The following is a 21,154-nucleotide window of genomic DNA, read 5'->3' as shown; positions in this document are numbered from 1 at the left end:
TGGATCCCTGAAAATCAGTGTTGACCTCAAGTGTAAGGGTAAGCATGTCCCGCCCTCGTACAATTCGCATAAAAAAAGTAAGTGTTTGTTGACTGATGCCACACAGCAGTACTCCTGCCACACGACGGCGGCCTGATTTAAAAAAAAAGTTACATGTACATCTATCAAACAAACAGTATGTTAGCATAGCGTAATGGATCACCGTGTGTCTGGGGTATCATCATACTTTTGTAATGTATTATTCTTAACGGATAGGATGATAATATATGCAGTTAGCTTTAAAGGGATGCACAAGTACATTTTTGCTGAATGCTTGGCCATCGATGTTTAAATATGACCCTGGTAATGTACAAGTGATGACAAAGAAGAAATGTTTGTTATGGGATGATACACAGTATACTGAATCTGAGCCGACCATTCCTTGTTTTAGGCTCTGGGTAACAACAAGTACAATCTTTTATCGTCTCTCTTTATGACATGGCCGGAGAGCCGGCGAAACCCCAACCCTTCGGTCTCCGGGCGGACGCTCTATCACTAGACCACGGAGACGGCCTGATGACGTATATACATTCGAGAACATGCGAATAAAAGCGACAAAAACTTTCCATAATCATAAGAAATGTCTGCTTAACGATTCCTATCATATGTATTTATCAGTTATCAAATAGTGATGATACTAGATGGTGAGCATATCCTTCCCCACCGATGGAAACCGTTACAAACACATGCAAAGGCAAGTCAGTTGTTGACCTGAAAAAAAACTACGGGAACGTATGGTATAAGTCAAAATAGGGAAATGCATCCGACACTATTTTTATCACTGATGCGTCAAAAGTGGAAATGTTCTCCATATGTATATCATAAAAAAGGTTTTGAAAGCTTTACTAAGGCATTCAATGTTGTAGTCTTGATCAAACAATTTTTTAGCAAGATTTGTAGAGATGATGATTGTACCTTGTGAAATGTGGACATCAAAGGCTGGAGGCGATAGAGTATGTCTCGGCAATGATATACTTGTTATGGCATACCCACCATGGCAGTCATACAATGAGGACCATCAGATAATATACACTCAAGTGATGAGATACATGTAACGAAATACAAGTGATGCCATATAACTGGTGACATACAAATAATGGAATAGTAGTGGTGACATACAATTGATTTAGTATCAATGATGATATACCAGTGATAGCATTTAAGTGATGAAACGTACGTGGTGACATAGAAGCGTTGTTCGAAAGTGATGAGAAACTAGTATTGGCTAGTAACGGAGGATATACATGTGATGCAATACAAGAGATGCAATATCATTGGTGGCATAAAATTGATGGTATGTAGTGATGAATGTGACATCATAAAGTGACCGTATGTTCATGATCATATACAACTTACGGAATATAAAGTATGATATACAAATGAAAGTAATGATATACAAGGTATAGTATGTTCATAATGATATATAAGTTATAGCATGTAAGTGATGTGCAACGTGGTGATTGATGTTGATGTCCCGGAAATAATTGTCATCACTATGTTGCCTTTTACGCCCAATGGAATTCGCTTCGCCAGATAAGCGAGACTGATTATTCTCTGGTGTTGACGTTTCGAACATGTAATTGCCCTTTATTCTAAGTTATGCGTAATCTGCATATGGAATGTATTACCTCGTCACTCTTCGCCACTGGTAATCTTTAATAAATCTATTTAGAGCTGTAAATTATATTGCTTCCTGTATTTTCTTACCATCGAATATTTTCGTGTCAATTCATTTCTTGTACCAGAAAAGTTGAAAGAAACTTCACATGGCGGAACAAATTAATACAGAGCCACATACATGTATACATAAACATGTGTTAAGTAAGAAGTGGGGTGATATACTTGCCTTCCCTAGAGAACATATGACGCATATAGTTAATGTACCGACTGACTGCCTGGATGTAGATAGCAGATGTGACCAACATGCTTCACTGTTGCGGGTTCTTCACTCCCGCGTCAACTCATAGTCATTTAGATCATAAACCACCAAAACATAACACTGTTATAACGTATGCATTTGATGGTTATATTTTTTGGGACAGACTGGTGGATGCATTTTGCATGCATAAACTACTAAAACATAACACTGTTTTAACACATATTGTGATGGCTATATGTTTTTAGGTAGGCTGGCGGATGTATTAACATATGAAAAAATACCAAAACATAAAAACGTTACGTGATTGTTATACTTCTAAATATACTTGGGATGCTCTTTACAAGCTTGGCCATGATTCTGAAAACATAGACGCGTTTCTAACTTCTTTCAAATAGGAACACGCACTGAGACACATCAAACCCTTTGGAGTTTAATATCCTCGTCTGAGAGCAGCATTTATGGGCCTTAAGATATTCATATTCAGATCTCTGTTGCAAGAAAGGGAACAGAGTACACACAATCCCATAAACCAGGCAATCAATATTAAAATCAACATTAAGAGGCGGCAGGCGCATATCATACAATTCATTGAACACGAGAGACGATTTTTATCATTTTCGATTCTGGATGACATTGAAAGATAACGCAATGTACTCATGTCATTGGTTGTCATTTAGGCTTTTATTGATAATCGGAGTAATATATTCACTTCGTTGATCGTTTTGTGTCGGACATACAAATATGAAGTAAGACTTCTTCGATTGCATAATCTGTGCATCCTATGGTTGTCCCCAAATCGCCCTGTTTCAATAAGGAGCTTGTGAGGAATTTGTCTAATCCTGATAGTGAGCCACGACATTTTACACGTATTTATGGGGGTATAAAGTCCATTGTATTTATGTGGTATAAGGTCCATGGTATTTATGTGGTGTAAGGTCCATGGTATTTTTGTGGTATAAGGTCCGTTGTGTTTATCTGGTACAAAGTCCGTTGTATTTATGGTGGTACAAAGTCCGTTATATTTATGTGGTGTAAGGTCCGTGGTATTTATGTGGTGTAAGGTCCGTTGTGTTTATGTGGTACAAAGTCCGTTGTATTTATGGTGGTACAAAGTACGTTGTAATTTATGTGGTATACGGTCTGTGGTATCTATGTGGTAAAAGGTCCGTTGTGTTCATGTGATACAAAGTCCGTTGTATTTGTGTGGTACAAAGTCCGTTGTGTTTTTGTGGCATAAGGTCCGTTGTGTATATCTGGTAAAAGGTCCGTTGTATCTATGGTGGTACAAAATCCGTTTTATCTATGTGGTATAAGGTCCGTTGTGTTTATGTGGTACAAAGTCCGTTGTATTTATGTGGCATAAGGTCCGTTGTGTATATCTGGTAAAAGGTCCGTTGTATCTATAGTGGTACAAAGTCCGTTTTATTTATGTGGTACAAAGTCCGTTGTATTTATGTGGTACAAAGTCCGTTGTATTTATGTGGTATAAGGTCCGTGGTATTTATGTGGTGTAAGGTCCGTCGTATTTATGGTGGTATGGGGTATGTACTAAATGTAAGGTTTTAATCAACTCCGATGAAGCATTTTGTTGACAATTCTACCATACCCTTGATGAATCTTTGTGATACTGATGAAGTATAGCAATATTCACAATGTGTCTTGTCCATGTTTGGAGTTCGACATGATGAGGAAAGGTGCGTTTACTTTGTTTCCATACCACAGCATCAGTTTCTTTACTGACGTTTCTTTAACAGCCTGACACAGGCTTCGATATATTTCACTTTAAGACTTTGGAACACTTATTTTGGACTCTAATGTGATCTTAGTTAAACTACACTGCAGACAGCAGTGACACGAACGTTCATTAAAAAGGTGAATCGTTCCCTTTACCACTTTAAGTGACTGAGACAGGAAGAGCCGGATGTCCAACTGTAGTGAATTTGACATAATCAGTGGTAGGCTATACACAAATTCCAGTGGCTGTTGTAATTTCCATCCTTTACTCAGAATGTTAAGGGATGACATATTATAACTGTATATACTAGTGTCAGTGACCGTCCTTTACTCAAAGTGATGACAGATGACATAGTTTAACTATAAATATTAGTGTCAATGATCGTCCTTTACTCAAAGTGATGAGTGATGACATATTATAACTATATATACTAGTGTCAGTGACCGTCCTTTACTTAAAGTGATGAGAGATGACATATTACAACTATATGTATATTAGTGTCAGTGACCGTCCTTTACTTAAAGTGATGAGAGATGACATATTATAACTATATGTATATTAGTGTCAGTGACCGTCCTTTACTCAGATCGTTGAGAGATGACATATTATAACTATATATACCAGTGTCATTGACAGTCCTTTACTCAAAGTGATAATACATGATTACATATTATAACTATATATAACAGTGTCACTGACCGTCCTTCAGAGCGTTGAGAGATGACATATTTTGACTATATATACCATTGTCAGTGTCCGTCCTTTACTCCGAATCTTGAGAGATGAGATATCAAAACTATATACTAGTATACCATTGTCAATGACCGTCCTTTACTCAGAGTGTTGAGAGATGACATATTATTACTATATATACCATTGTCAATGACCGTCCTTTACTCAGAGTGTTGAGAGATGACATATTATGACTATATATACCATTGTCAGTGTCCGTCCTTTACTAAAAGTGTTGAGAGATGACATATTATGACTATATATACCATTGTCAGTGTCCGCCCTTTACTCAGAGTGTTGAGAGATGACATATTATGACTATATATACCATTGTCAGTGTCCGTCCTTTACTAAAAGTGTTGAGAGATGACATATCATAACTTTATATAACAGCGTCAGTGACAGTCCTTTACTCAAAGTGATAATACATTACATGTTATAACTATATATACCAGTGTCACTGACCATCCTTCAGAGCGTTGAGAGATGATATATTATGACTATATATAGCATTGTCAGTGTCCGCCCTTTACTCAGAGTGTTGAGAGATGACATATTATGACTATATATACCAATGTCAGTGTCCGCCCTTTACTCAGAGTGTTGAGAGATTACATATTATAACTATATATACCAGTGTCTGTGTCCGCCCTTTACTCAGAATGTTGAGACATGACATGTTATAACTATATATACCAGTGCCAGTGACCGTCCTTTACTCCGAATGTTGAGCGGTGACGTAATCATGCCACATATAGATCAGTTATGGTCCTTGGTTCCAGTGGTGGAAAGATGAGCAGGCAACGTGGAACATGACCGAATATGGCGGCGTCGACAAGGTGCGCATACCCTGGAACAAAGTCTGGTTGCCAGACATCAAGCTGTACAACTAGTAAGTCCCACCATGCAGCATCAAATGTAATGGGTTATCTCCCTGGAATCTATCTACCCCCTTATTCCAGTTGATGAACTGGATCACAGGATAACCTTTTAGTGTACCATCATGAATATTTGTTTGGACAGACAAACTCCATCGCCCTCACCCCAATCACCTCCTCGTGATTAATACGACATAGTCCCAAACATTGCTAAAGGGATTAATTCCTGTCACTGTGAGTTAGTGTCAGGCAAATGTAACTTCATGTAATCCAGTTAATTCAAAATATCTTATTGAAAAACTGTAAAACTTTTTTTATTGATAATGTCATAATATGATGCAGTTACAACACAAGGGCATTCATCTTACTTTGAAATGCAAAATGGTAATGTGCATACGCTTGAATCTCTGTCACTTATTACATTATATTGAAGTGAATGGTTGTATCTGTGTTACACGGAAGCAAATCACCCTTACACTGTGCAGACGTCCTGGTTAGAGTCAAACAAGAACCCCAGACATGCTCAGGAGGGGGAGGGCTTAGTAGGTTTCGCCATTCCACCTGAATTACTGCTGATGTTTCTTATTCTCAGTGTGTGACAGGCATTTTTCTGTTGCAAGAATTCTCTGCCGTAAAGGTAGCATATCTTACAGGCAGGGAGTAAGGCAGGGTCAACGCTTAATATTGCTTATGAATCTTCAGTCTACCAATCCATCCACCCTATCACCGACTCATACATCCATCCACCAATCCATCCAACCTACCTACCACTCATCCATCCATTTATCCTCCGTCCACCCATCCATAATCCAACATCCAAATATCCATCAATTCACCCCCATCGATAAATCCATCCTCATCATCAGGAAATCCATCCTCATCATCAAGAATCCATCCCTCATCCATCCATCCCTCATCCATCCAACTTACCTACCACCCATCCAGTCATCCATTTATCCTCTGTCCACCCATCTATCATCCATCATCCAAATATCCATCCATCCACCCTCCAATCCATCACTCCATCCCTCATCCATCCATCCTGCCACCCACTCATCCATCAAAGTACACATGTGTATATCTGACTATCTGCATTGTTCTTGCATCTAGCGCTGACTACCGCCTGCAAGAACAGCGGACGGTGTTGTGTGTGTTCCACCATGATGGCCGAGTTCAGTGGATGCCCCAGGCTGTGTACCGCAGCTCTTGTCAGATCGACGTTACGACCTTTCCATTTGATGTTCAGTCGTGTATTTTGAAATTCGGATCCTGGACCTATGACGGTAACAAGCTTGAAGTTCATTTCAACGAAGATAAAGACTATATAGATCTTACAGAGTACGTGACCAGCAACGCCTGGACCATCATTGACGTCCCTGCGAAACGCAACGTCAAGTTCTACAGCTGCTGCCCTGAGCCCTACGTGGACCTGACCTTCACCTTGATCTTCCAGAGACGAGCCACCCTGTATAACTACATCCTGATTCTGCCGTGTGTCCTTCTCACCTCCATCACCCTCATCCTCTTCTGGATTCCCCCGGAATCACCCGCAAAGATGATGTTAGGTGTGTACAACAATTTTCTCTCCAATATTGGCGAAACGAATGGAATATAGTATGTATGGAGCAATTGCATTCCATAAACGTCAGTTAAATAACCAGTTTTCAGATTTAGCGACCATCATTCAGCTACAATCCTTCTCAATCCTACTCCTGTGTTCTCCAAGTCAAGCTTACCCACGCCTGAATAAACGCGTCTGTTGAGTGAGTGAGTATGGTTTTACGCCGCTCTTTGCAATATTCCAGCAATGAGCTTCACACGTTGTACACACGTGGGGAATTAAAACCGGGTCTTTGGCATGACGAGCGAACGCTTTTATCTCTAGGCTACCTCATCGCCCTAGTATCTGTTGACTATCTGAAGCTTTCTGTAGATTTTCCAGTGTTCCTTGAACTTATTTTCTACATGTACACCAATATATTTTTTGCAAATATTTGAATAGATGAGGAATTTCAAACAATGCAAATGCGACTTTTCGCTTAATATGTTATTTGGAACAACATTTCATTTCGTTAATGCGCAACTTTAGTGACAACTCGATATGTGAAGGCGTGCTCTTCTGCGGAATCAGATGTGCGGAATCAGAACCAACCTGGGGCAGTCTCCGTTATGTTTGGAAATCACAACACTTAAGATAATACATGCGGCGACATTAAGTTACATCTGCAGCAACTGTAGACATTAAAACGTAATCTCAGCAACTGCAGACCACCATATGTGGACCCAAGCTGCAGCAACGGTAGACGTTCAAGGCCAATCTGGAGTAATTGTAGACATTTAAAGGCAAATTTAGCAACTTTGGAATGAGTGAGTGAGTGAGTATGGTTTTACGCCGCTTTTAGCAATATTCCAGCAATATCACGGCGGGGGACACCAGAAATGGGCTTCACACATTGTACCAATGTCGGGAATCAAACCCGGGTTTTCGGCGTGACGAGCGAACGCTTTAACCACTAGGCTACCCGACCGACCCACTTTGGAATGAACAATGCACACCCAATCTGCAGCAACTTTAGACGTGTTAGGTCAAAACAATCTGCAGAAGGGGGCACGGATGGCAAAGTCGTCAAAGGCGCCACGATTCGCTGAGCAGAGTCCCATGGGAATGCCAGAAACCTATGATTGTGGGTTCGAATCCCGGTTCGCCCTGATTATGTTTCTAGGTTTGTCAGCACCATACCCGTGGGTTTCACCGAAGAGGTAAACGTCTGAGACCTGCATCACTTCGGGCTTTCCTTCCACATTAAGCTGACATGCCGTGATATATACCTGGAATACTGTTAAAAGCGGCGTTAAACCCAACTCACTCACTCACTCAATCTGCAGAAACTGTAGACGTTAGAGGTCAATCTGAAGAAACTGTAAACATTTGAGGTCAATCTGCAGAAACTGTACTTGTTAAAGGCCAATCTGCAGAAACTGTAGACGTTTACGTTCATTCTGCAGCCACTAGACATTTAAGCTTAATTTGCGGCATCTGTAGGCGTATATTTTGATAGTTTATTGTTTAACACCTCGCTTAGCAATATTAAAATATACATGATGGCCACCTGTAAATAATTGAAGGCTTGATCGTAGCACCACCAGTGGCTATTACGAGTTATGCCCCTTCTATGTCTCTCCTTTTGACCAATCACATTCCACCTCTTATATCACTTGTATTTCCTTCAAGACGATTTGATCGATAATCAAGATCTGTGTTGTAATAAAACGGGTCTTACCTCACACCTTGATGAAAAACATGAAAATATTTGCAAAATATCTGTCGACGCCCAGTTGGCGGTACACATGCTTTGCAAATCCTGAAGTCGACTGACGAACCGGATGTCTGGTTCATTACGCGATATTGATTGGACTGTGCATAGTCTCGTTAGTTCAGCCAAAATGTAAGCCTAGTTCGGCAAGAGGGGAAACTACACTTTTATAGTCAGTTAACGCCCTTGCCTCGTGAAGAAGCGCAGTCAGCGGCAACTCGTGACGTGAAGACCTAGTGTTTGACAAATGCTGACATTTTATGGCGATCTGGGGCAAGTTTGCGGCAAACATGAACTTTTAAAGCTCAATCCGAGTTTGAGTTCGACCCAGTTTGCAAAATACGGAAACTATTAATATTGCACAATTGAAATATAGTTTTGTGACTTGGCAATGGGAATATGCCTTTAAGGTTCTTCTCTATTTGTAAAGAGGCAGTCTCCAGGTCGACTCATTTAGAGCAGATTGTGAAGGTAAAGGGGGGTAATTGGATTAGCTAAATAGAGTAGTCTACTCCTGATAATAACATCTGCATCCAAAAGAAGTTGAGGTGTGATCCGGGCTTTGGTGAGGGAAGAACTAGTGATTAGGTTTGTTCTATATGAAAAAATGAACCACAGCGGAAGATGAAACACAATCACTTCAATCCTTTTGCTTGAGACGATGCAAGCCGGATCTAATCAATTTAGTATTGAGTATCCATACCAATTGTACAACAATAGCAATTTTCAGATTGTGTTTTTGTGAATGTCAGTCAGGTACGTTCGAGGTATTTTGGGCGATGTAATTTTAGCTAACCTGACTTAACGTCAAGTTCACTTTGACTTGGTGGTCCTGTCATGCGTCGTAAACATTTCCTTCTTTTTAATCGTTATGGTGTCACGCTATTGTTTTTGCAGTTGATCATGAGCCAGAAATTTACTGGCACTTCTGAATGTGCATTTTGTGAAAGTAAAACTGTCGCTACTATATGTCATTTTGCATGGTTATGGAGAACTCTCCCCTTCATAGCCCCTTGATTCTACTTACGGAAACAACATCATTTCTCTATTCCGAAATCATGAAAATATGTTGAGTCCTGAAACAGAATCAACTTGATCATTTGGGGTCGTTATTTCTAGTTCCGAAATCAAGATACTCATGATTTCGCCATTGCCATTATCACTGCATCAATGAAATCGAAACTCCACAAGCATGTTCCCACCAATGATACACCCCAATGTTTTCATTGGTTCGAATCCGATTTTCTGTATAACACTATAACAGCCGAGGTGCATACCTGGCTCTGAAAGGTCCTTATCATCCGTATATATGCAGAAAGATTTACATATCGACGGTGTCAACTTTACACTGTTGACTTCACACCCAGGTGACCTACAGTGCCTTGGCACTTTTTCTTAAGCAAGTCACGTAGTATATATTTGTTTTAATCTGTATGTGTTATTCTTCATTTTCAGGTTTAACTATCTTCATTGCCTTCTTCATTCTGCTGAAAATCTTGGAGAAGAACCTTCCACCCGGCACATCCAGCATGCCCTTGATAGGTGACGTATTGACACGAATTTCCAACGTGTCTGCGATGACCGGAGATGCAATTGAATAGATTTGATTTATTTTCAGTTACCTGTATTTTATACGTTGATTACAACTATAACATTAGGATGTTGCGATTGCAAATGTCTGTATATGAACACTAACCATAAGCACCACCAACTAAAACAGGACACCAGATGAGAGAGAAACCATCGTTGTCAAATGCGTAGGAGCACATATATTTCCGTTAGCTCCTCACAGCAGTGTCTCGTCGACATTAAGCGCGAAGCGAGTGTGTCCCGCGCTGGGATGGAAATTGGTATTTCAACCGATATTAGCAAACTCCCGATGTAGTTTGATGTGTTGAAGCCGATTCCTAATTAGCATTACAATAATCAGACGGATCTATATTTAGCTGGTTTCGCACAAAATATCATCGCACAGAGCACGGTAATTTTGTACTTCGTTATTAGCTTCAGATGATCAGCTTTAAATATCTTTCAACTTTGTTATTGATTTTTGTCATATTGTGAAAGGGCACTTGTATAAGAAAAAGTATGGAAGAACAGAAACGTGTCTTGTGATATGACAAATGGTACGTGGTAGAAAACAGCAGGAGTATAAGTGTAGAAGTACAGGATTTGGTAGTGTAGGAGTACAGGATATGGTAGTGTAGGAGTACAGGATTTGGTAGAGTAGGAGTACAGGATTTGGTAGTGTAGGAGTACAGGATATGGTAGTGTAGGAGTACAGGATTTGGTAGGGTAGGAGTACAATAATTGATAGTGTAGGAGTACAGGATATGGTAGTGTAGGATTACAGGATTTGGTAGTGTAGGAGTATAGGATTTGGAAGTGTAGGAGTACAGGATATGGTAGTGTAGGAGTACAGGATATGGTAGTGTAGGAATACAGGGTTTGGTAGTGTAGGAGTACAGGATATGGTAATGTAGGAGTACAGGATTTGGTAGTGTAGGAGTACAATAATTGATAGTGTAGGAGTACAGGATATGGTAGTGTAGGATTACAGGATGTGGTAGTGTAGGAGTACAGGATATGGTAGTGTAGGAGTACAGGATTTGGTAGGGTAGGAGTACAATAATTGATAGTGTAGAAGTACAGGATTTGGTAGTGTAGCAGTACAGGATTTGGTAGTGTAGCAGTACAGGATATGGTAGTGTAGGAGTACAGGATATGGTAGTGTAGGAGTACAGGATTTGGTAGTGTAGGAGTACAGGATATGGTAGTGTAGGAGTACAGGATTTGGTAGGGTAGGAGTACAATAATTGATAGTGTAGGAGTACAGGATATGGTAGTGTAGGATTACAGGATTTGGTAGTGTAGGAGTATAGGATTTGGAAGTGTAGGAGTACAGGATATGGTAGTGTAGGAGTACAGGATATGGTAGTGTAGGAGTACAGGGTTTGGTAGTGTAGGAGTACAGGATATGGTAGTGTAGGAGTACAGGATTTGGTAGTGTAGGAGTACAATAATTGATAGTGTAGGAGTACAGGATATGGTAGTGTAGGATTACAGGATGTGGTAGTGTAGGAGTACAGGATATGGTAGTGTAGGAGTACAGGATTTGGTAGGGTAGGAGTACAATAATTGATAGTGTAGGAGTACAGGATATGGTAGTGTAGGATTACAGGATTTGGTAGTGTAGGAGTATAGGATTTGGAAGTGTAGGAGTACAGGATATGGTAGTGTAGGAGTACAGGATATGATAGTGTAGGAGTACAGGATTTGGTAGTGTAGGAGTACAGGATATGGTAGTGTAGGAGTACAGGATTTGGTAGTGTAGGAGTACAATAATTGATAGTGTAGGAGTACAGGATATGGTAGTGTAGGATTACAGGATGTGGTAGTGTAGGGGTATAGGGTATTGTAGTGTAGGAGGACAATAATAGGTAGTGTAGGAGAACAGGATTTGGAAGTGTAGGAGTACAGGATTTGGTAGTGTAGGAGTACTGGATATGACAGTGTAGGAAGACAGGGTGTGGTAGTGTAGGAGTACAGGATGTGTTTGTTTAGGAGTACAGGATGTGTTTGTTGAGGAGGACAGGATGTGTTTGTGGAGGAGTACAGGATGTGGTAGTTAGGAATAAAGGGTCTGTTTGTGGAGGAGGACAGGGTGTGGTAGTCTAGGAGTACAGGATGTGGTAGTGTAGGAGTACAGGAATTGGTTGTGAAGGAGTATAGGGTGTGTTTGTTGAGGACAGGATGTGGTAGTGTAGGAGTACAGGATGTGGTTTTGAAGGAGTATAGGGTGTGTTTGTTGAGGAGGACAGGATGTAGTAGTGGAGGAGTACAGGATGTGGCTTTGTAGAGGAAGACAGGGTGTGGTAGTGTAGGAGTAAAGGATGTGGTTGTGTAGGAGTAAGGGATGTGGTAGTATCGGAGTACAGGATGTGCTTGTTGAGGAAGACAGGATGTGTTTGTGGAGGAGGACAGGGTGTGGTAGTGTAGGAGTACAGGATGTGTTTGTGTAGGAGTACAGGATGTGTTTGTTGAGGAGGACAGGATGTGTTTGTGGAGGAGTACAGGATGTGGTAGTTAGGAATAAAGGGTCTGTTTGTGGAGGAGGAAAGAGTGTGGTAGTGTAGGAGTACAGGATGTGGTAGTGTAGGAGTACAGGAATTGGTTGTGAAGGAGTATAGGGTGTGTTTGTTGAGGAGGACAGGATGTGGTAGTGTAGGAGTACAGGATGTGGTTTTGAAGGAGTATAGGGTGTGTTTGTTGAGGAGGACAGGATGTAGTAGTGTAGGAATAATGGATGTGTTTGTGAAGGAGGACAGGGTGTGGTAGTGGAGGAGTACAGGTTGTGGTTCTGAAGGAGTAAAGGGTGTGTTTGTGGAGGAGGACAGGGTGTGGTAGTGTAGGAGTACAGGATGTGGTAGTGTAGGAGGACAGGATGTGGCTTTGTAGAGGAGGACAGGGTGTGGTAGTGTAGGAGTAAAGGGTGTGGTAGTGTAGGAGTAAGGGATGTGGTAGTTTCGGAGTACAGGATGTGCTTGTTGAGGAAGACAGGATGTGTTTGTGGAGGAGGACAGGGTGCAGTAGTGAAGGAGTACAGGATGTGGTAGTGTAGGAGTAAAGGGTGTGGTAGTGTAGGAGTACAGGATGTGTTTGTTGAGGAGGACAGGATGAGTTTGTAGATGAGTACAGGATGTGGTAGTTAGGAATAAAGAGTATGTTTGTGGAGGAGGACAGGGTGTGGTAGTGTAAGAGTACAGGATGTGGTAGTGTAGTTGTACAGGGTGTGTTTGTGGAGGAGTACAGGATGTGTTTATGGAGGAGGAGAGGATGTGTTTGTGGAGGAGTAAAGGATGTGGTTGTGCAGGAGTACAGGATGTGTTTGTTGAGAGGACAAGATGTGTTTTTGGAGGAGTACAGGCTGTGGTAGTGTAGGAGTACAGGATGTGTTTATGGAGGAGGACAGGATGTGTTTGTTGAGGAGTACAGGATGTGGTAGTGTAGGAGTACAAGGTGTGTTTGTTGAGGAGGAGTAAAGGATGTGGTAGTGTAGGAGGACAGGGTGTTTTGTGGAGGAGGACAGGATGTAGTAGTGTAGGAGTACAGGATGTGTTTGTGGAGGAGTACAGGATGTGTTTGTTGAGAGGACAAGATTTGTTTTCGGAGGAGTACAGGGTGTGGTAGTGTAGGAGTACAGAATGTGGTAGTGTAGGAGTAAAGGGTGTGGTAGTGTAGGAGTACAGGATGTGGTAGTGTAGGAGTAGAGGATGTGTTTGTTGAGGAGGACAGGATGTTGTAGTGTAGGAGTAAAGGGTGTGGTAGTGTAGGAGAACAGGATGTGGTAGTGTAGGAGTACAGGGTGTGTTTGTGGAGGAGTACAGGATGTGGTAGTGTAGGAAGACAGGACGTGTTTAAGGAGGAGTACAGGATGTGTTTGTGGAGGAGGACAGGGTGTATTTGTGGAGGAGGACGGGATGTGGTAGTGTAGGAGTACAGGATGTGTTTATGGAGGAGGGCAGGATGTGTTTGTTGAGAAGTACAGGATGTGGTAGTGTAGGAGTACAAGGTGTGTTTGTTGAGGAGGAGTAAAGGATGTGGTAGTGTAGGAGGACAGGGTGTTTTTGTGGAGGAGGACAGGATGTAGTAGTGTAGGAGTACAGGATGTGTTTGTGGAGGAGTACAGGATGTGGTAGTGTAGGAGGACAGGGTGTGGTAGTGTAGGAGTACAGGATGTGGTAGTGTAGGAGTAAATGATGTGTTTGTTGAGAGGACAGGATGTGTTTTTGGAGGAGGACAGGGTGTGGTAGTGTAGGAGTACAGGATGTGGTAGTGTAGGAGTACACGGTGTGTTTGTAGAGGAGTACAGGATGTGTTTGTGGAGGAGTACAGGATGTGGTAGTGTAGGAGTACCGGGTGTGTTTGTGGAGGAGTACAGAGTGTGGTAGTGTAGGAGTACAGGATGTGGTAGTGTAGGAGTACAGGAAGTGGTTGTGAAGGACTATAGGGTGTAGTAGTGTAGTAGTACAGGGTGTGTTTGTGGAGGAGTACAAGATGTGGTAGTGGAGGAGTACAAGATGTGGTAGTGGAGGAGTACAGGATGTGGTAGTGTAGGAGTACAGGATGTGGTAGTGTAGGAGTACAGGAAGTGGTTGTGAAGGACTATAGGGTGTAGTAGTGTAGGAGTACAGGGTGTGTTTGTGGAGGAGTACAAGATGTGGTAGTGGAGGAGTACAAGATGTGGGAGTGTGGGAGTACAAGATGTTGTAGAGTAGTTGTACAGGGTGTATTTATGTAGGAGTACAAGATGTGGTAGTGTAGGAGTAAAGTGTGTGTTTGTGGAGGAGGACAGGGTGTGTTTGTGGAGGACTAAAGGATGTGGTAGTGTAGGAGTACAGGATTTGTTTGTTGAGAGGACAGGATGTGTTTTTGGAGAAGGACAGGGTGTGGTAGTGTAGGAGTACAGGATGTGGTAGTGTAGGAGTACAGGATGTGGTAGTGTAGGAGTAGAGGATGTGTTTGTGGAGGAGTACAGGATGTGTTTGTGGAGGAGGACAGGATGTGGTAGTGTATGAGTAAAGGGTGTGGTAGTGTAGGAGAATAGGATGTGGTAGTGTATGAGTAAAGGGTGTGATTGTGGAGGAGTACAGAGTGTGGTAGTGTAGAAGTACAGGATGTGGTAGTGTAGGAGTACAGGGTGTGTTTGTAGAGGAGTACAGGATGTGTTTATGGAGGAGGACATGATGTGTTTGTGGAGGAGGACAGGGTGTGGTAGTGGAAAAGTACAGGATGCGGTAGTGTAGGAGTAAAAAGTTTGTTTGTGGAGGAGGATTGGGTGTGGTAGTGTAGGAGTACAGGATGTGGTAGTGTAGGAGTACAGGACGTGGTAGTGTAATAGTACGGGATGTGCTAGTGGAGGAGTACAGGGTGTGTTTGTGGAGGAGTAGAAGATGTGGTAGTGGAGCAGTGAAGGCTGAACGCAGTTTGAAACGTTTCTAGCACTTTTTTCGCAAATAGTTTAAGTGGCGTGATGCTACCGGTAGAGTAGGGTTTGCTAAACATTATCATCACTGAACAGTGATCCATTCATATAATTTTCACCTCAATATTGCCCTTGCGCACAAAACAATCTTCATGACATATAATGGTGACTTATTATTCTCTCGCGTTGATGTTTCATACTTACATTTTAGGTGTCGCGTGCGTGGATGTCGGCATATCTATGGATTCATATTACTAATTTACGAAGATATATTAAATTCCAAATAGTCTCTCTAAATGGTATCTCTAAATGTCCAGGGATACTCGCCCTTTGCTATGAATATTTGGCTATTTCTGCTTTGGCTTGTAATGCACAATTTATTCAAGTTTATTATTCCGTTTTACAACGTCTCCAGTTTGTGGTATTCATAAACACACGCGTAACTGGTACAAACTGCTGCTGTTACAGGTACTTACTACTGCCTCAACATGATCATCATCACCCTATCATCATTCCTCAATGTGCTGGTGGTCAACTGGGCGGCATATGGTCAGAGAGCAAACATTCCTCCTCCTATGAAGGCGGTGAGTGGCTTTGAATCACTGTCACACTGTGAATTCACATTTTCTAAAATAGATCCTTAAACATATTACCCAGGGTAGAATCCTCGCGTGTAATAAATGTGCACGTGGTGAAATTGCAGCACATTGCGTCGTTGTTGAGCATTGTATGATATGTCGTCATTCATTGTGACGTCACAGATTGATTCATTACGTCATCTGAACATGAAGTCTTGTGGCTTGACATTTTATACATTTTTCCTCAATTTCATTCTTAAGGTGTGACGTATACGACAGTGATCCTAAGAGGGTACAAATGCATTATACCAAACACCTATCCGCCAGCACGCAACAGCATCACTATTTGATAAATAGGGCGATAAAGCTAAAACTAAGCAGACAAAATGACACCTCTTGCACTTGTATGGTTTAATATGATTAAACCTTGAAATTGAATATCAAAGCGATGCATTAACGTCGCAAATTGGACTTCAACATCGAAAAAACACTCGAAAATAGAAGTTCCATAATGGCGTGCGACGACCTCATCAGTGAGATCAGTCGGAGCCACATTATAGTGAACACGTTGTATTTTGTATCTACTTTGGTAATTAAACATTACATTTACTTACGAAAGCATTTTACTCAAGCTGTTGAGTGGGGGCAAGCCCCCCCCCTGTCATTTTAGCGAGGCGACAAAAATGGCGTCTGAAAAAAACATGGAAACCGTTACTTAGGAATGAGCTCGTGCAAATCCCTTTAACACCAAAATGGCTGAAGGTGTCTGGCATTATGCATTCTTGTCCCTAAGTGCTGTATTATAGGAGATGAACGCGCTGACTTATAGAACGCTGTGTGTTGTAGGTTCTGTTTGATGTATGCGCTAAGGTGCTGCACATGGAAGACCTTGTTCGACCATTCCAGAAGAAGGACAGAGGAGAGGAGGCAGCGGCAACAACCAGTAACCCTGGAGAGGAGGACTCCAAGTGGAGCCAAGATCCCATGGCTTCAACTGAAGTGCTTACGCATCTAAAATGCACCCATGCCACAGGTCCAATTGCTTCTATTGACGCCAAACTTGGAGAACTTCGAGAGTTTATTCGTGCTCACAAGCAACGTTTGGCGGACAAAGATCGCCGCGAAAGTATGGTGAAAGAATGGAAGGCGTCAGCTTTGATCCTCGACAGAATTATCTTTGTCGTTTACTTCCTTATAATAGTAACCTCCTTGGCTGTCATCTTGCCATCTATTGTCTATAGTGCTGATTACCAGAGCACAAGACTTAAAGAGGCATTTAATATACAGGAATAAGACGCTTATGATAAATCTGCGAGGCTCTTGTGGTATTGTCTTCAGGCGGTCACTTTCATACCCTTCATATGATGATATGATGGTTGCACAAACACAGGGCAGATATTAGCCGGTCTTCACAAACATTTAGAAAGAGAGACCTTCCAACTGTTGCTTATCAGGAAAGAACTGGTGTTTACGTTAACGCACATCTTTGTTGTTACTAGCCAAGGCGTTTGAATGCAGTATTGAGCCAAGATGGACACAAATAACTGAAGAATATGCTTGTCTTATTTAAATCAGCACTTATCTGTATGAATGCGTAGTGAGAATATTGGATATGTGCTGTGGGATATGTTGTGCGCGAGTGCTGGTTGTTTGGGACGAGACTGGGATTGATAAGGATGTTTTTTTGTGGCTGGGCAATGTTAATCGGATCGTGGTTGGGTAGGAAGAGACACACAGACTGAGATGGGTGTTTTGTGTGGTAGGGCAAAGTAAGTCGGATGTTAGATCGTATTATGGGGCCCCCAGGACAGGAATCCAACATGTGAATGTAAGTTGCGTGATAGGGTACATTCTTTCAGTGAATGTTTGTTTTGCAGTACAACGCAAAAAGGTCATGAATGATAGTTTAGAGGTAAGGACTTCCACATTGTGAAAGGTGGTTCAGTGGCTGCAGACATTCAAAGGTTGAATGCGGTAAGGGACTCGTAGAATGCGAACTTGGCTTTGCGAGACGGGGCGTGTTGATTGTGAATATTGATAGTGAAGTGGGTGGCATTCAGGACGTGGGCTATGGCTGTGTAGAACAGGCGTGAACGGGTTTTACATCAATGAAGATACAGAAATTGTTCAAATCGTTTTACAGAGAACGCTGTGCACTCTTCACAGTAAAACCGCCCAATTTCATGGGTCTGGTGCAGGAAAATCTCATATGACCAACTTGGGATAATATTATTAACTATGCATAGTGGAGAAACTGTACTTTTTGGCATGTTTATGTTTACTTAATTCTGGATACTTCTCTGTCTTGAATAGACCGTATTGCACAGAATGGTTTATGCAAATATGTTGTCAGTATTTAATTGTATGCGGCACGTAAGGCCGTTGTGTTACCCGTTATCGAGGTATGATTTGTCTGATTGTTTGCCTGGAAGTGGAAGACTGACGTCAGCGGTGCATGGTGTGTGTTTGTCTTGTACAGACTGATGCATTGTTACCCTTATTTGACGGGGAAAAATCAACGACATTTGTAGTTTTGATACTGGTCAAATCCTAATTTAGATTTAGAAGTATGACTTCAGGACAAAATGTAGTGTGTTTAATTTAAATATGTATAAATAGAACCCTTAAGCTTTTGAAGCGTGTTTACATGTTTTTTTTCTAGAACGGACATTGTGATGTTATTGTCATTGAAATATGTATGTACATATATGTAAATACAAACTATGTGTTTTCTTTATGGTTACTTGGTAAGCCATCATGTAAATGTATTTTCCACTTATTTCCACAAATCAAGGAAAGCTATGCCAATTGCAGAAGCTTCACCTACACATGATGTCACAGTTTCACATTGACCTTCACTATGATAATTCAAGATTGAGACTTCTTGTCAGTTGTCACTGATATAAACATGCAGCGTTATATATGTATTGGACATACTTAGAATCACGAGAAGACGGTATTTGTTGTTGCATAGATGATTTGTCGTGATGTCGGTGGGGAAGTAGTATCGCATAAAGGCTCAACGCTTACATGTGTACTCAGGGGTTGGTGGAGATAGCCAAGTGGTTCAGCGTTGTCTCATCAAGCCCAAGACAGGGTTTCATTTCCATACGGTAGTAAAGTCCATTCGTTGCCTCCCCGCCGTGATATCACTGAAATATTGATGAAAGCGGCATAAAACTTTCTTACTCACATGTGTGTGTACTCTGGTTTATTTCAAGACAAATCTGGTTGACATTTATATATTTGTTTTCCCTCAACGGTTGTGTTTCTACCCATTAGAAGATTATTTTGACTAACACATATGGTATGAACCCTTTGTACGTGGGAGTTTCTTTTTTGTACATTGTTAAACTATTGATTTGTGTTCTTCTGCCAGAGTATACTATATTATAGGGGTACTGTTTGCATTCCACTACCATTCAGCTATAGAACTCATTATAGTGCTCTTCCATGGCTTGCTTGCGTTTGTCTCTGACAGCTTTGTCAAACGAGAACAGCAACATATTAAAAAGTGATATGGTCAGCACGACTTAACCTTTCATACGCATTCGTTATGAGATGATAATGTGTATATTACACTATAGTTTTCATTCATAATCTTTTGTGTTTTTTATACCGCCTAAGGGGGTATGTTCCGCTCATCTTCAATGACCAGTACAGCGATGCCGGCGTGAAATCAACACCTTGAAATTTGGCACAGCTGTGTCTTGCATCATGTCTGTGAGATACTGACGTGATGGTCTGTTTCAGAATATTTAAGTTCTTGAGAGTTCCGTTAACTGTGGCTGGTGCATATGTGAGTGAGTTTGGTTAAGCGTTGCTTGAACAGTATTCGTTTGCGTATCATGGCGACGCAAGTCTTTGACGTTCTCTCTTTTTATGAAACCCACGAGCACGAGCTGACAAACAAATGCATGGGTGTGTTTGTTGTGTTGATATGTTGGTTTGTCAGCAGATGTATGTTATTTCTGTCGACCTGCTTTGTTGGTGAGAAAATGTTCTTCCACGCTCGCAATACTACAGCTCCATCAAGCTTCCTGTGAATAATACACCTGCCAACCGGTGGTCGAGATCATGAGAAAAGGACTTGCCACCAAAGCAAGATAACGCAATAGTGACCGAGTCTCATCACCCGATGCAATTATACTTCACATATTACAAACAGTGATGGGGTGTTTCAGACCCCCCACCCGTGTCTGTCTGTGTCCCTCTGGCGTGTTCTGTCTGCAGAAGGTGTTGATTTATGCAAGGCGTCGTGAGTGTCAGTTTAAACATGGTGTATGTACCTCTTGGATACGTACATGATCTTGTGTACAGCTAGTAATGGATGATGTTTAACGGCGGCCCAGTGATTGACATCAGGAGCATCGACCTACGCAATTGGGATACGATGACATGCTTCAACCAAGTCAATGAGCCTGCCCAGCAAATCTTGTTTGTCATCACTAACGACAAGCATGGGTGGCTGAAGACCAATTCTAGACAATTCTTCACGGGGACACCTAGTATGCACGTGTAGAGACACTACCTGCGAAACTGCATGACGTACTAGCGTCTACAGTGGACTAGTACGTCGCCAAGATCGTAGTGTGAAGATATTCACCTATGTAAAGTCAAAGATCATCATCCCAGGACGGCCGCGTCAAACCACAAGGCATTTAAAAATTGTACTTATTGTTACCCTGCCTGGCGGTCGGCATTCGTGGGCTAAAACAAGGACTGGTCAGCTCGGAGTCAGTATACTGTGTCTGAATTGTGTGTTCATGTTAAGCTGCAGCATTGAATCTCAGTGGGCTAGCACCATCAGCATTTGTCCGAAATAGTACAAGCAGCCAAATACACCACACACACACACACACACACACACACACACACACACACACACACACCTATATGAGTGCAATAATGTTGAACTCGACGTTAAACCCCATTTCACCTCACCTCACCTCAATGTAACAGTGGTCACTGACATTGCAGTTAAGTTGTAGATATGTTGAATTTGTTCTTACAC

General features: G+C 41.7%; 1 protein-coding gene across 2 annotated transcripts in view; it reads left to right on the top strand.

Annotated features, from left to right (window-relative positions):
• The window catches only part of LOC139468512 (neuronal acetylcholine receptor subunit alpha-10-like), a 46,560-nt gene extending 26,866 nt beyond the window's left edge, over positions 1-19,694 (top strand). For both annotated transcript variants that reach the window (XM_071250510.1, XM_071250509.1), the window contains exons 4-8: positions 5,168-5,277; positions 6,374-6,828; positions 10,033-10,119; positions 16,031-16,146; positions 16,987-19,694. In XM_071250510.1, coding sequence (XP_071106611.1) covers positions 5,168-5,277; positions 6,374-6,828; positions 10,033-10,119; positions 16,031-16,146; positions 16,987-17,433 — 1,215 coding nt within the window. In that variant the 3' untranslated portion in view covers positions 17,434-19,694. The remainder of the gene's footprint in view (positions 1-5,167; positions 5,278-6,373; positions 6,829-10,032; positions 10,120-16,030; positions 16,147-16,986) is intronic.
• The last annotated feature ends 1,460 nt before the right edge of the window (positions 19,695-21,154 follow it).

This window comes from Haliotis cracherodii, unplaced genomic scaffold (genome assembly GCF_022045235.1).
Source record: "Haliotis cracherodii isolate W230 unplaced genomic scaffold, xgHalCrac1.p SCAF_2, whole genome shotgun sequence".
Lineage (NCBI taxonomy): Eukaryota > Metazoa > Mollusca > Gastropoda > Lepetellida > Haliotidae > Haliotis > Haliotis cracherodii.
The sequence above is the reverse complement of the archived record's forward strand: the minus strand, read 5'-3'. Positions and strand labels throughout refer to the sequence as shown.